Source organism: Sphaerodactylus townsendi, unplaced genomic scaffold, assembly GCF_021028975.2.
Source record: "Sphaerodactylus townsendi isolate TG3544 unplaced genomic scaffold, MPM_Stown_v2.3 scaffold_18, whole genome shotgun sequence".
NCBI classification, from domain to species: Eukaryota; Metazoa; Chordata; class Lepidosauria; order Squamata; family Sphaerodactylidae; genus Sphaerodactylus; species Sphaerodactylus townsendi.
In genome coordinates, this window is record NW_025950341.1 from 1,160,039 (window position 1) to 1,175,291 (window position 15,253).

At 40.2% G+C, this 15,253-nt stretch overlaps 1 protein-coding gene across 1 annotated transcript in view; it reads right to left on the reverse strand.

The window, feature by feature from the left end:
- PLA2G4A (phospholipase A2 group IVA) overlaps window positions 1-15,253 on the reverse strand; it is a 105,758-nt gene that overhangs the window by 12,404 nt on the left and 78,101 nt on the right. Inside the window, exons 11-14 of the mRNA XM_048482461.1 lie at window positions 12,950-13,087; window positions 11,643-11,735; window positions 9,247-9,315; window positions 7,133-7,375 (exon numbers count right to left, since the gene is read on the reverse strand). Coding sequence (XP_048338418.1) covers window positions 7,133-7,375; window positions 9,247-9,315; window positions 11,643-11,735; window positions 12,950-13,087 — 543 coding nt within the window. The remainder of the gene's footprint in view (window positions 1-7,132; window positions 7,376-9,246; window positions 9,316-11,642; window positions 11,736-12,949; window positions 13,088-15,253) is intronic.

Here is a 15,253-nt window from a genome sequence, read left to right on the forward strand (position 1 = left end):
AAGTATTTCACTATGCAATCCATTCTGCCAGTAAACTTGTTTAAATAGAACACTGACATTTCCATTCAGCAGAGACCAAGACATCAAATTCCACAAGTCCCGCCAGGGAAGAGATGAAGAATTGGACAAAGCCCTGTATTCTGTCTGGTGAATCACACAGTTGCTCTGGTGCATGCTGTTTGTTTCAAACCGGTTTAAGATGTGTTTGTATTATAAAACATTGAAATGCAACGTTAACTCAAGTTCTCGGTACATTTTAGTCAAAAAAAATTGTTGAAAATTTAAAAATGGAAATGGTCAAATTGTAAAAGGGGGTATATTAGACATTTTATTTTAAACTGTATGCTATCACAAATACAAGGATCTAAATGCCATGTGGAACAAGGAGCAAATAAAAAGCCACACATTACTTTCAGCATTGCCTACTGCACCTTGAAGCAATCTTTTAAAATGATCCTATTATTTTTAAAAAAATTCAAGGAAGTAATAGAAAAACGGAATTGGTGCAATTAAATTTAACATAGCGATAGGGGCAAACTCAGAGTGCAGTACGTGTCTGAGGGCATCCCATCAGGAAGCAATTGAGCTTCATTCAGAACGGCCCATTAAGTGGAGTGCTCCAATGTGCAGTGCCGACTGACGCAATCACTAGATAAGTAAACACATAATGTATTTTAAAGGTATTTTACATCAAAGACACTAGATGCATTTTCTAATCAGTTGAAGGAACTGTGTGATGGTTCTTTAAGGAATAGGCTTTTGGCAGATGGGACATGAGAACTAACCAAACCACAAGCACTCTTACACAGAATTATTATAACAGAAGAAATCTGTCATCTGACATAATGTTGTTTGTGGAGCTTTGTTTAATTTAGTCCTTCTGTTATGCCACAGTTGTTATGTTCTTTCTGAGGCAGGACAGAACCAAGCTCATCTTCTCATGCCTGGAGGTTTCTTTCAAATTGAAGGAGTTTGCTTCTAGAAAGCACTAATTGCATTATGTGTCACTGGGAAATTTTAGTGGGGAAACATGGGTTGATGAAAATAAATCTGTGTTTTCATTATTAATTTGATCTGTATGATCAACCTTATGGATATGCTAATTTCAGTATTCTCATAAGACAGTGGTGGCGAACCTATGGCACGGGTGCCAGAGGTGGCACTCAGAGCTCTCTTTGTGGGCACGCGCAGAGTGCCCCCCCCACACACATCTAGGCTGGCCTGGGTCTCTGGGCTCGATTATTAGCATTAAACCTAAGACCTAGTTTTGGGGAAGTAGTGTAGGTAACCCTGTTAAGCACTGTTAAACTAAAGCATGATCCTTTACCTGAGAGTAAGCTCAGTTGCTGGAAATGGGGCTTGCTTCTGAGTCCTAGGGTCGTGATTCACCCATTGGAAGAGTTGCATGGTTGCTTCAAAGCAAAGCCATTGACTACCACCAAGCTTACTCCTGAGTAATGCACGCCTCGAAGCCAACCTCAGTATTCAGGTTAAATTACTGTGTTGGCACTTTGCGATAAATAAGTGGGTTTTGAGTTGCAATTTGGGCACTCGGTCTTGAAAAGGTTCGCCATCGCTGTCATAAGAGGTGCCCTGCTGGATCAGACAGGTGGTACATCTAGTCTAGCATCCTGTTTCACACAGTCTCCAACCAACTGCCCTGGAAGGCCAACAAACAGGCCAACAAACAGAGATCTTTGATAGCCCCATTTCTTATTTCCAGGTGCTTCTTGTCACAACCTGCAGCTTAAACGTGTGCAAGGATTAGCCTAAAACATTATTTCTCTTAGAATGCTTTCCTGTAAGGAAAGAGACTACAAAAGGTCGCCCTGCCTGTAACCAGAGATTCATAAACAGAATTCAATGTCAGAACCAAAAACAACAACAAAGTCATGCTATGCATGTTCTGTGTTAAGGCACTTGCAATCAAAACAGGCGTGCTTGTGTGTAATAGTTAAGAGTGGTGGACTCTAATCTGGAGAACTGAGTTTGATTCCTTACTCCTCCACATGAAGCCTACTGAGTGACTTGGGCTAGTGACAGTTCTTTCAAAACTCTCTCAGCCCCACCTACCTCTCAAGGTGTCTGTGGTCTGAAAGGAAAGGCAATTGTAAACTGCTTTGAAACATCGTAAAGGTAAAGAAAAGCGGAGTATAAAAATTAGCTCTTCTTCATGTATGGGGATGATGAACTTTGCGCGCACGTGTGTGTGTAAAGTGACATCACGTCATAGCCAATTTATGGCAACCCAGTAGGGTTTTCAACAAAGGTGGTTTGACACAGCCCTTTTCTGCTTAGGGGTTCATCTAAGTACTAACCAGCCCTGACTCTGCTTAGCTTCTGAGATCTGATGAGATCAGGCTAACCTAAGACATCCAGCTCAGAGCTTTTACATGAATACTGTTTGGTGGACAGCTCAAAGAAAATGCCAACTCAGTCTGAAAAGGCAGTGTGAAGGACAACTTCCATATTGAGGAATAAGGGGAAAAGATTTTAAAATGGTCTGTAGTGTAAAGTCTCTTTATGTCCATGGTGTGTTTGCTGGAGTGGTTTTGGCTGCCTCTTCTAAAAAATGATTCTGTAGAATTGGAAAAGGTACCTAAAAACAAGCAAGGTAATCAAGGAGGAGGAACACCTTGATATCTAATACACTTGAGGATAAGAAAAAGGGGGTTTGGTAGAGGGTTACAAATTATGAATGGCTTACAGAAGTGGTTTGTAAAATTCTGTCTCATAACACAAGAAGTCAACATCCATGTAGTTTTTAGACTGCTGTTCCTCCTAGAAGTTTAGAACAGTGGACATATTTTCCCCAGCTCTCCATTTTACCCTCACACAAACTCTGAGATAAGTTAACAGAAAGCGGCTGGTGAAAGTTCATACAGCAAGCTTCATGGCTGAGTGGGATAAAATTCCATGCTTGGTCACTCTATGACACTGGCTGGCAGACAGAGCAAATTACTTCTTCACACAAATGTATTTATATACCTGACCTTTCTTCCCAACGGGAGCCCAAAAAAGCTTACATTGTTCCCCACTCCCCCATTTTATTCTCATAACAACCCTGTGAGCTTGATCAGGCTCAGAGTGTGTGACCAATCCAAGGACACTCCGGGGAAAAAGTGGGGATTCAAACCTGGATGTCCCAGATCCTAATCTGACACTCTAACCACTACACCCATGCTGGCTGATGGAAGTAACTGGCAGTGACAGTCACTATTCAGTATTGTGCTTATCTTGTGGTACACTTGCTTGCATGAACTAATCAACATATCTCAATTTGTAATTAGTTTGCCAATGACAAAAGGCATCTCTGGATGCCTTGAAATAGATGGCCCAGCAAGCCCTATCTTGTCAGATCTCAGAAGCTAAGCAGGATTTGGTCCAGGTTAATACTTGTCAAAGTGTTACGCATACATACAATCTTAACAATGGCAAAAAAAATATTCTTATTCCAGCTTTGTTAAATATGAATCTAAAATATATTAACAGCACAATCCAGAATAGGCACTGTGCAATAAAAAGTGTGTGTGTGTGTGTGTGTGTGTGTGTGTGTGTGTGTGTGTGTGTGTGTGTGTGTGTGTGTGTGTGTGTGTGTGTGTGTGTGTGTGTATTTTAGCTTGTTTTATGGGCTGGGTTTTGTTTCCCTTCAGTTTGTTGGTATTCAAAAATCACCATTGTCTCCCAAATTGAAGCAGAAATCACAGTGAATTTGTTTGTGTAAACCAAAACAGAAGAATGAGAATGATTCTTAGTGTATACAGAACTATTTAAGACTTATATTGTAAGCTTCACTTTATTTTAAATGGTGGTTTGGTGCATAGGCAAAGCTACCATGGGTTGGAGAAAACAAACGCCCCGGGCGCAGGCATGGAGAATTGCTCCCCCATCCCTCCCCTCAGGCCGCCTCCGCAGCTTGGAGCAGCCTCCACAGTCTGGAGAAGCCCCAATGGATTGGAGCAGGCTGTTCTTTTAACTGTAAGAGGTAAATGAGATGTGTTTGGGGGTGGGGGCACAGGGGTGTGTGTGGTGAGGACGTGGATACCATTTTGCCCCAGGCGCCATTTTCCCTTCCTATGACTCTGGTTTGGTGGCACTGCCTTGAATGGATGTGGTTTCCTCAGTGCATATAAAATTATTGAATACATTGATTGGGAACTTTAATATTTTTTAGATTCATATACAACCTTCCCGGCTGGAATAAGATTTTTTTTGACATTTTTAGGATTATATGCATGCATGTTTGACCTCAGAGGAAGACTGATTTTGGTTGAAATATGTTATGTCCTTGTGCTATGTGTTTTGTTTAACCATTTACATTATCTATATGAATTTTTAAATTATTATTCAGGTCTTTTTTACACTTACAGCTTTCTGCATGGTTGTGTGCTTTGCAGTGGTTTTTCCCAACTTCTTTCTTAGCAAACAGGATTCTCCTGATGTGAAGTACCCCCCCAGCTATGTGGATATACCCCCCGCTCCCCCCCCTTCACTTTCTGGTTCTATCTCTGCCAGAGGAACTGCTGTTGTGAGGGTGGGGAAAGCCAGAAGAAGTGAGAATATTTGCAGAAAGCAAAAAGAACACTTTTTCCTTTTGCTTTTTCTGTGAAGGAAGGTTTTTTAAATGTGTGCATTACAGGGAGAGGCCCCAGAAGGAGACCACATGTGCATAAATGGTCTCAGTTTTTAATGACTATAGAGTGATTTTAACTTAAAAATTGAGTACACTGTGGAATAAATGTTAATTACACATTTTTTTGTTATTTTCTTCTTTGTTCTTAACTTGTTGGTTCATAACATAGTGTGCCTTGTATCTGTATGAAACTTACTTTAAGCTAACAATGGTGACTGGCCTTGGCTACCTAATGTCATTAAGATCAACTGTGCAGAGGCAAGAGCAGCATGGAAGTCTAAAATACATCTCATTTCTTAACTGCATGTCAATAAGGCAAGGAGGATCAACTCAGTAAGGAAAATCACAGTCCATCCTATTCAAACTGGATCCAAGAAACACTCAAAGTAATCCCACTGAAAGAACATGTGCTTTGATTTTTCAGCCCCCGCTAACTGACTACTGCTCCATTCATGAAGACTTGGGACAGGAAATAATTGAAATAAGGCCTGGCCATAGGCCGATGGGCAAAAACAAAACCTCCTTATATGACATCATGCATAGGAAGTCAAGTAACATTTTGAAATGGCCCAGTTCAAGCCTACAGAGGCCATCTGACTGCTTTTCCCAACTTACACATTCCCCAAAATTCTTCTTAGATGCCCACTTTGGTACTCTCTGTAAATAATTGGAGTCAATAGCTGTAAACACTTATGAGCAGATTAAAAAAACATTTAGCAGAACCCAGATGGAAATGATGATATGGCTACTTAGAAGAGTGAATTGTATTAACAAATGCTCTCCTCAGAGTTTTGGCATTATCTGAGCTTTTAAACACTTGGGTACAATTTACAATCCCATGATGACAAATAGTTCCATCTTCCTTGATGACTTCTTTTTTTTAAAAAAAGAGAAAATAGTTATTACAGAATATTGCAAAAGTACCATGGTTATTAAGATCTATCCCCTCTTCCAGTCCTTCCCCCAACAGAAAATGCCTCAAGTGCCACATGAACAGATATTGAATGCCAGGGGAAGAAAAATGCCACCCAGGAGTCAATCCTGGGTGAGGGGGTCAATCTGGGGTAGATTACCAAGACCTAGCTGGTTGAATTGAGGGGTAGGTGTTGATTTGTTTTATTGTTTCATATTGTTTCATTATTTTATCAGTTCATTTTATTTGCTATTTGGAAATGTTTTCTTAAATGCTAGCCTCTTTAAGCATCGAAGGGTGAGATGCCAGTGCCATAAATATATAAATAAGCATACTATGTTGTTTTTTTAATTTGATTTCAATCTCTGGATTGATGGGGAAGGGCTGTCTTAATGCATGGGCATGCTGGGCAGTTGCCCAGTGCCCTCACAGGGATATGTATGTTGTGACTTGTTGTTAATAAATAAATACTACACTAAACTTACAAATATTTGTTATAAAAATGTATATTTAGCATGTGTTTTACTAAATATAATGAACAATATTAATGTTAATTTTTATGATAACAACCGGACATTGTCATTTGCCTCTGATTTAGTATCATGGTCACCTCTGCAACCACATGTGCATGTATATGTACTTATCTCACACACTGCTTTGCTCAGGGACCTATAATGCTGTTAAGATGGTCCTGGGTGGGGAAGAGTCTGTGGCTCAACCGTAGAGCACCTGCTTGGCATGAAAATGTCCCAGCTTCAATCACCGACATCTCCAGTTGAAGGATCACATAATAGGGGATGTGAAAGAGTTTTCTCTGCCTGAGTCCGTGGAGAGTCGTAGCCAGTTTGAGTAGACATTACTGATCTTGATGGACCAATGATCTGATTCAGTAAAAGGCAGCTCCCTGTGTGATCATGTGTTACCACTGGTTTTCTGGTTTAAGGTTTCATTTACATGCTTCATTGTTCCTCTGTATTGATGTTGATCCATTTTATTTTTAATTTTTTTAAACAAAAACTTCATTTAGTAGAAAGAAAGCTGGATATGAAGTTTTACAAGATCATCTTCCATTGCAGAAATAGCTTCATGCTGCCATGTTGCTAAATTATCTTTGTTTTGTCTCACAACAGGCACACCCAGTAAAGAATCCACACCCAGCAAATTACACATGCTGCTTTTATTATCATGCCGCCGCCAGCTGGGTCCAAGTTGAGCCCTGCAGCAACACTGTAGGGGCTAATCTAACTCTCAAGCATTGGGGGTGTGGTTTCAGGAAGTGCCCATCGCCTTATACCACCAACAACTGAGAGTGAGCCAAAGCCCTGTGACAGATCACTGCCCTTTTCCACGCTGCACAGAACTGGACCTGTAAGGATCCTATTCCTAGAGGAACAAGTAAACTCCTTCTGTACATGAACCTGGCAATAAATATTGTATTCAAGCAAAGGTTTTGTTCTTATACATTTCTTTGGGAGGAAAATGCACGAGGTTTAGTGGGATGTGTACAAATATGCATGCATAGGATGAGCATCACATGTTAGTTTCTTGGTGTGAGAACAGCTGAATGAAGACTGCCATGTACTAACCTGCCACAGCAGTATCCAGTTCATCTTCCTCTAGGGATTCCTGAGTAGTGAAGCCAGTCAGAGGGGAAAATGGATAGCATGTGTTAAGATTCAAGCCTAGCATGAAATTGTGCACTTTGCCCGCTCGCCCTTCTCTGGTGTTGAAGAGGGCGCTGTCCCCCACAAGGGCCATAAACATTCTCTGGACCCAGCTTTCCTGGCTGCTGCGCTGATGCTCGTTTTCAGCATTAGGATTTTCCGAGCCTATATGCAGAAGATGAGTAGAGCAGTGATGGTCAGTACACAAAACATGACAAAGTCAATATTCATGAGACGATGTTTTTATAAATCAGCCATAAATCAGGAGGGACAGAGACTGGCCATATTTCTGCTCTAAATGGGCATCCCCGGGTACTTCCCCCCCCTTACAGAATCCCAAGCACATATTTAGGCTTGCAAACATGCACTGGGATCCTGTTTGGGAAAGGTAATAGCTGGGGAGTCATTCAAGTAAGAAAAATAGCTGGAAGGGAAAGGGGTGAACTTCTTAACAAAAAAATGCATATATGCTGGTTGGTTGCCATGGGGCAAAAGGCAGTTTGCACAGCAGAAAGCCTCGCCTAACTGGACTTCCTATGCATTATAATGGTGGGATCAATCTTTTGACAAGGTCAGGGTTGTTGTTTTTTATCCACCAGCACCAAGGGCCAAAGGAAGAACTGACACCAGGAATAAGGGAGATCCATTTGTCTGGGCCATGTTACATGATAGTGTTCAACTTCATAAGATCTTCCCAAGTCATATTCAGCTCTACACACTCATACCAGAGATAAACAGCATTTGAGAATCCAAAATGGCTCACAGATGGTCTGACCCCAACAATTAATAAATGAAAGCTTTAGTTGATGCATATTAATTAAGTTTTCAAATGCCTACAGGCAATAACTAATGCCTACAGGCAATAACTAATGGTGTTCTAAAAGGGGGAAAAACCCACACAAAATCTTTAGGTGCACTGCCGGTAGCCTATGAAGAAAAAAACAGGTTTTAGTAATCACTGTGGAATTTAAAGTGGAAATGGCCAGCCACAAGGTTGGACATTTCCACTTCCATCTCCCATTCCCCCTGTGATTCATGCTCAAGGAAATCTGGTCTGATAAGAGCTATATTTATCAGCTGAGCTATGCCATATTCTCTTCACATAATTAATGTTAAATGCAAGTAAAACATTCCATGACAATGGGTGGCATGAGAAAGTGGAGCTAGTTTGACTAAATGGATAAGCAGGAGGGAAAATTCTTAGGCAAGAGGGAAACTTTATTTGCCAAATCTTTTTTTATCACTATTTTAAATTGAGAGCAATATGTGAAAGGTCTAGACAACTCATTTAGTACTGTGTTCAAGTGGTCAGAAGATGACTGGCCCCTCATTGGATTATAAAGGTTCCCAATCCAGAGGTTCGTGGCTGATATGACGTCAAAACATGAACATCTGAAGAACCAAAACTGACCTACCAACTCAGCAACTAGTCAAACCTGCACCCTCTCTGTCGCTTTCTCTCCAAGAAGGACCAGACCTGTTATACTTTGATAGAGAACCACTTGATACTTTACAGAAAGTTCAAATCCAGTAGTGCCTTAAAGACTGACTAGATTTCCAGTGTATAGTCAAAGCTCCCTTCAACAGATCTGTCAAAGGGAACTGTTGAAAACTTATAAACTGGAAATCTACTTGGTCATTAAGGTGCTACTGAACCTGAATCTTGTTCTATTGGTGACAAACATGGCTACCTATTGTATTTGTATGTTGAAGAATACCCAAAGTGCATATAAACAAAAGCTAGTGAAAGTACAGACTCCTCCCTGTACTTTAACTTGTTAAACCCCTTTCTCATTCACATTAGGCAGATTTGTTCTGCTGGGTGCATAAATGTACATTTAAATGACTTTGTTTTTAATTCCCTTTGAACCAAGTATCAGGAAACATTTCATCAAAAAAACCTGCCTGTTCCTTTCATTTACCTCAACTAATGTACAATCTTATTCTTTCCTTTCCATTAAACCCTGCTTTGATGGGAAATGTTAAATTTTTTTGGTAGGCATGTGGAAATTGTCATGTTTGATGACTTCTCTTACCTTTTGGACCTTGTGACTCATCATCGCTGTCTGAATCATTGCTCACTATATGCCTCAGTCTGATGTTTTCTGTGGAAAGAAAAGGCAGAAGAAATATGCTATTGCCTTAAAAGGCTGCATGAGAATGGAAGCAGCCAGAAATGCATGTGCTCTGACACTGGGTTTGTGTGCGCCTACTGCTTGCCCCCAAGGCTGTTTGCTCTGCAGGTTTCATACCTTGCAACAAGGAACCCAGCCAATGTTGCTGCAGAAGCCACCAGTGAAGTAACATAAAGCTGCGTTCAAAGCATTAGTGAAGGAATGAGCGGACACCCCCCATTATCATCTGCATCATTCCTCAATAGGGTTAATATACTACAGACATAGTCTGCCATATTGACTGGTAAAGGATGCTGTGGAATTGGTTCTTCCCATTCCAAACCAAAACTTGGCTGTATCATAAATATTTCAGACAAGAAGAAGAGGAGGAGTTGGATTTATATCCCCTCTCTATCTCCTGTAAGGAGACTCAAAGGAGCTAACAAACACCTTTCCTTCCCCCCCAAAAAAGGGGGGGAGGGGAACAACAAGCATCCTGTGAGGTAGGTAGGGCTGAGAGAGTTCCAAAGAACTGTGACTATCCCAAGGTCACCCAGGTGGAGTGTGTTGGAGTGCACAGGCTAATCTGAATTCCCCAGATAAGCCTCCACCGCTCAAGCGGCAGAACGGGGAATCAAACCTGGTTCCTCCAAATTAGACAAAGACTTAAGCTTCTGTCCAGGATTGGCAGCCAGTGTATCCAGTCTAACCTTCAGCAATCCAGTCACATGACCTCTGTCTAAACTGAATTCAGCTTCAGGCAGCTCTCTTTCATCCACCCAACCACAGTCACCAAATAACTGGCTAGAACTTCTGGGGCAGCCTTTGGTCAACCTTCCATCAGCAGATATAACTAGGTGTCATCTGCATACTGATGACACCCAAGTCCAAAACTCCGGATTAGCCTGGCAAGAGGTCATATAAAGATGTTAAACAGAATTGGTGAGAGAATGGCCCCTTATGGGACTCCAATGAATGGTGGGCAAATATCCTCTCACCAATTCCTATCCTCTGTCCTCAGCCCTGGAGAAATGAGCACAGTCACTGCAAAACTCCCCCCAGAATTCCCATGTTGTCGAGTGATGTAAATGGGTTTTTGTTTCATGATTAATTTCATGACAAATGGGCTTTTTCATGATTAATTAATTAATTATTTTCAGGATTGATTAATTCATTAAAGTTTCATGATTAATTTCTATAGAATTTGTGTGGATACTCCAACAGACTATTTTCTCATGAACACTGCTACAGATTCATCATAGAACCTGCTAAATCACAAAAACTTGAAAAGAGAATATTGTAGGTTTACTTTTCAATAGCTCAAAAAACCCTTGCACAGATGAATTGGGAGAGATACGCCTTTGGGAATATAAACAGAAAGATTCCTTCAAAGTATATTTGACTAAGACAGCTTTTACGACAGTTGAGCTCTTGCACAATTTACATCTACGTGCATGTCCAATGCAGATTTATCACAATTATGTCACGGCAGATTTACATATTTCTCATGCGATCTTCCCAGATCTACTGTTACTCAGCAATGCTCAAACTGTTCTAAATGCTAACAGCATATAATAAAGCAAAGTGGCAGACATTTATGTGGGATGAGGAGACAAGACAAAAGAAACAACCTAAAAAGGACTCAAAGCCACATACTCTGGTTTTAAACACCTTGGCTTTAATTCAAACAGTTGAAACCAAGAGCTTCAATGCGTTAATTTGGTTTTGCAGATGCATTTGGCCAATTAGATATAAAGTCCTAATGCCTCTTAAACACATTAAACTACTGAGTTCAATTAGGATAGCACGGTTGAGCAACATGTTGGTGCAACCACATTCATAATTCAGATTTGTGAAATTCCATATTAAAGGACAAACAATCCTAGTGCTTCAGCTGGTTTCCAATGAACAAGCTGGACAAGTTTTACAAAATTATTAGAGGGAGTTTACATTTAGGCTGCATTAAAATGAAGCACAACTAGTAAAATTGACACTGTGCTCTTAATCACACTTTGCACCTTGCCACCAGGAAAAGCATTAGAGAGCCAATATTGTTTAGTAGTTAAAGCAATGGCCTCTGACAGGTAGCTCATAAGCTACCAACAGCTTGAAATCTGATGCAGAGTAGTTCAAGTGTCCCCTAGAAGACCCAGGAAAAGAGTGCAAGATTTTTCCCTGGTCTGCTAAGCTGCTAACTTCCTTTCCTGGGTTCTTCCTCATGAACATTTGCTGTTCCTAGGAAAGAACAAAAGTTGGCAACATGCTGGGGGGGAGTAACTTTTATTATTATTGCAGGTCACTTAAAAAAATAATAATACCTAGTTCTTCTTCCATTGTCGGCCCTTTATTTTGGGAATTGGAAACTCCAAGGACTCTGTTGAATAGTATAGCAAATGCACTTCCCCAGATACCTGAATAAAACAAAATATTCATTAATTTTAAGATTTGATAATAATTACGCAAGTGAAGCACACTGAACATTGTATTAAGTGATATTTTATCATTCATTTCTACCTCACAAAGGATATTTCAGTCATACTATCATAAGTCATACTCCAAGACAACACACAACCATTATACTCGGCAAAAGAGCCTATAATTCTTCATCAATACTTAATTCAAACTTCAAAGAATATTTAATAAATACAAATGAGACTTTGTGGCACACTGAACACATCCCTGACATTTTATTCCTAGCACATAAAGGGATAACACTTTCACCCATAAATCTTAGTAGGAATAAGTTCTTTGCTAAGTAATGCAAGTATATACAAATACCAATAGGCAATTGAAGTCACTGGGCTTAGAAGTTTATAACTCTGCTAGGACTGCACTGTAAATTGTTTTGAGAGACAGATAATTCCATGGTAAGTTGCATAAAGATCTGGAGCAAATCTGAATGTTGCATTTGCATGGACATGGGTGATTTTTCTTGATTGCTTTATCTTGCAAGCATCAGCCACTGAACGGGCCATAGGCAAGCAAACTAGCCAGTAGTCCAGCTCACATAAATAATACTCTGGAAGAGTGAGAAATTTACTATGGGAACCTAATATCTAGACCAGCTCTCACTAGCAACAAATAAGAGGAAGAGGGTCTGTATGGTGAACTGACAACATTCCTAAAGAACCTGTTTTACATTGCATAACATATTCTTGCTGACCTGGCTATAAAATGAGATTTGATGCATTGGAAAACAATGCACAGTGCTAATCCCAAGAACTCTTATAAACTAAAACAGCAGTCAAAACCATTCTCTCATCCACATACCAAGCAGGATAATTCAAACAGGTTGTGACACTCAATTTAACAAACAAAAATATCAGCAAGTCTCAAATTCAGATCTCAACCATGAAACCGCTTGGCAAATTAGCATCTCAGACCAGCATCTTAACACAGCACACTGTGGGAATACTGACCTATTTTAGTCAAATTTGCTATGAGATACTTGAAGCACTGAGGGTAAGTGCTATACAAACAGATCACATTTCCTTTTGTTATAGTGTTCTCAGAAATAAACAAACCATACCTTAAATACTGAACAGTAAGCTTTTACTGGAAGGTTTAAAGGTTGCTCAGTGTTTAGGAGTGGGGTTTGCAGGAGGGGGGACACTCAGTTGCTTACCCATTAAGAAATGCAAGGGGTTCTCTGTGTATCTTTTCACTTCAGTTCCCATAAAAAATCTGCTGCCAAACAAATTGGGAGGCATGAAGGTGCCGTATTTAGCCATCCCAATTTCATAGGGACTGAATTCCACCCAATCTGTACGGAAGAAAGAAAATAGAGAACGCTGCTTAGGGCACAACAAAACAAAGCAAAACAAAACAAAATACAAAATAGGTATGATCCCCATGGATGGAGGGTTCTTAAAGGCTCAACAGAAATCTGTCTCCTTCCTGTCTTCCTACACAGGTGTGCATGCAGGCAGCATAACAAGCCATCAGGGGTCACTGGGAACCTTTGCATACCACTTAGATATTCACACACACTCTCCCTCCTTCTGATATAAGTTGCACAAGAATCTTTCTCCAGGCAATGCTATAAATGGGATTGGAAGCATGCCCATTCTTCCAGTGGTCCCCTTTTATTGCCTGCTTGTTTATGCAAACAGGACAGGTTGGAAAATAGAGCTTTGCTGAGAATCTCCATGCACTAACACTGCTTCTGTGATGACCTGGATCATGTCCCTTGCATGTAAATGACATAATCATAGATGACTTGGCTCTTCATTAAAGACAACAGAAAAAAAACTTCAAGAAGCAAAGCTACATAATAATAATGAAGCCACAGTTAATTATAAAAGAATGAATATGTTGGGGATTCATTCGGATTCTATCATATACTTGTTGAAGAAGCAGAATCCAACACAAAAAGCTTCTTACTGAGTGATGTTATTTCATTTATATAAAACATATCTATACTGTCTTTCCACCCAGGTAGAGTTTCCAGGGCAACAGAATATCAAACATTAAAACATTGCAAATAAAGTAGGTAGAACATGGGTTGTGGTGGAGCCTAGGTTAGAAGGGTGTGTTCTAAAATGAATTTTCCTGAGAGTTATTTCCATCTTATTCCTGTGTCTGGCATCTTCAGAGGATCCTCTGAAGATGCCAGCCACAGATGCAGGTGGAATGTCAGGAGAAAATGCTACTAGAACATGGCCATACAGCCCGGAAACCACACAACACCCCAGTGATTCTGGCCGTGAAAGCCTTCGACAAAGTATATAAACAATAATAAAAACATACAGACATAACATCAACTACCCAGGAAGAGGCCAATAACAGTTATGAGTATGGACTTCCATTATATAAGTTATGGATAAATAAAATCAACTTCTTTCTTTCTTTCTTTCTTTCTTTCTTTCTTTCTTTCTTTCTTTCTTTCTTTCTTTCTTTCTTTCTTTCTTTCTTTCTTGGCCAGAAGTCATTTCGTTTTAGGGCTAATTATAAAATTATGTCTCCACAAGAAGTTCACTGGGGAAAACACATACTTATTGGCAACCCTAAAGGTAAAGAATAGTATGGAGACACTGAGCAAAGTCAGGCCTATCAGGATGGAACACAATTTACAAAGCTTTGGACTGATTTGTGGAAGTAGCTATCATGCCAAAACATTCTTGTGGCAGCTTTCATGTAGAGCCATAATATTTGAACTGGCTCAAAATCAATTACAGCCTTCAGAAAGAAACATGTTGGAAAGCAAGTGGCAGTGTAGTAATACTTCCATGTTAGTTCTAGTGAATTTGGAACTGGGTAAAAGTGGTATTCAAAGAAACATCCTACTCTTAGGAGACCATGACTTGGATCCACCAGAGCAGTTCTGCAGACAGGAGGAGTTCTGCCCAAGCAGCACAGTATTTTCTCTTATCTCCTCCTACTGGAGCCAAGAAAAGCATGTTCCACAGTCAGAAACCCTTTCATCTGCAGAAACACTACAAGTCAGAGTACGTTCTAAGCTCTGGTGGAACTACTGAGAAGCAATGATGCTAATTATCTGTTTTTCCCCATAAGGGGTTCCATACAAACCACAAAGCTAGATCTCAGACCAAGGCCTGCTTTATTATCTGTTTGTTTCCTAAGATGAATGTGAGAAGATTACAAAGAAGTTACAAAAACTAGGGAGTTTCCCAGTGACAATACCTGGTGGCAGAGAAGCCATCAAAACATAGAAAATACAGAATTTCAGTTACAACTATATTCAAATATACAGAGGCGTTCTTGCCATTGGGTAAAGTGGGCAGTTGCCCAGGGCACTCCCTTGTGGGGGGCGCAAAAACTGCAGGTTTGTTTGTGAAATTTTTGTATTTTCAGTGTTTTTTTGGTTTTTGGCCTGCAGAGGGCGCAGTTTTTAGGCTAGCAGCACAAACATTTCAGGGATTTTTCGGGAGACTCTCCTGATGATATCATCCAGGTTTGGTGAGGTTTA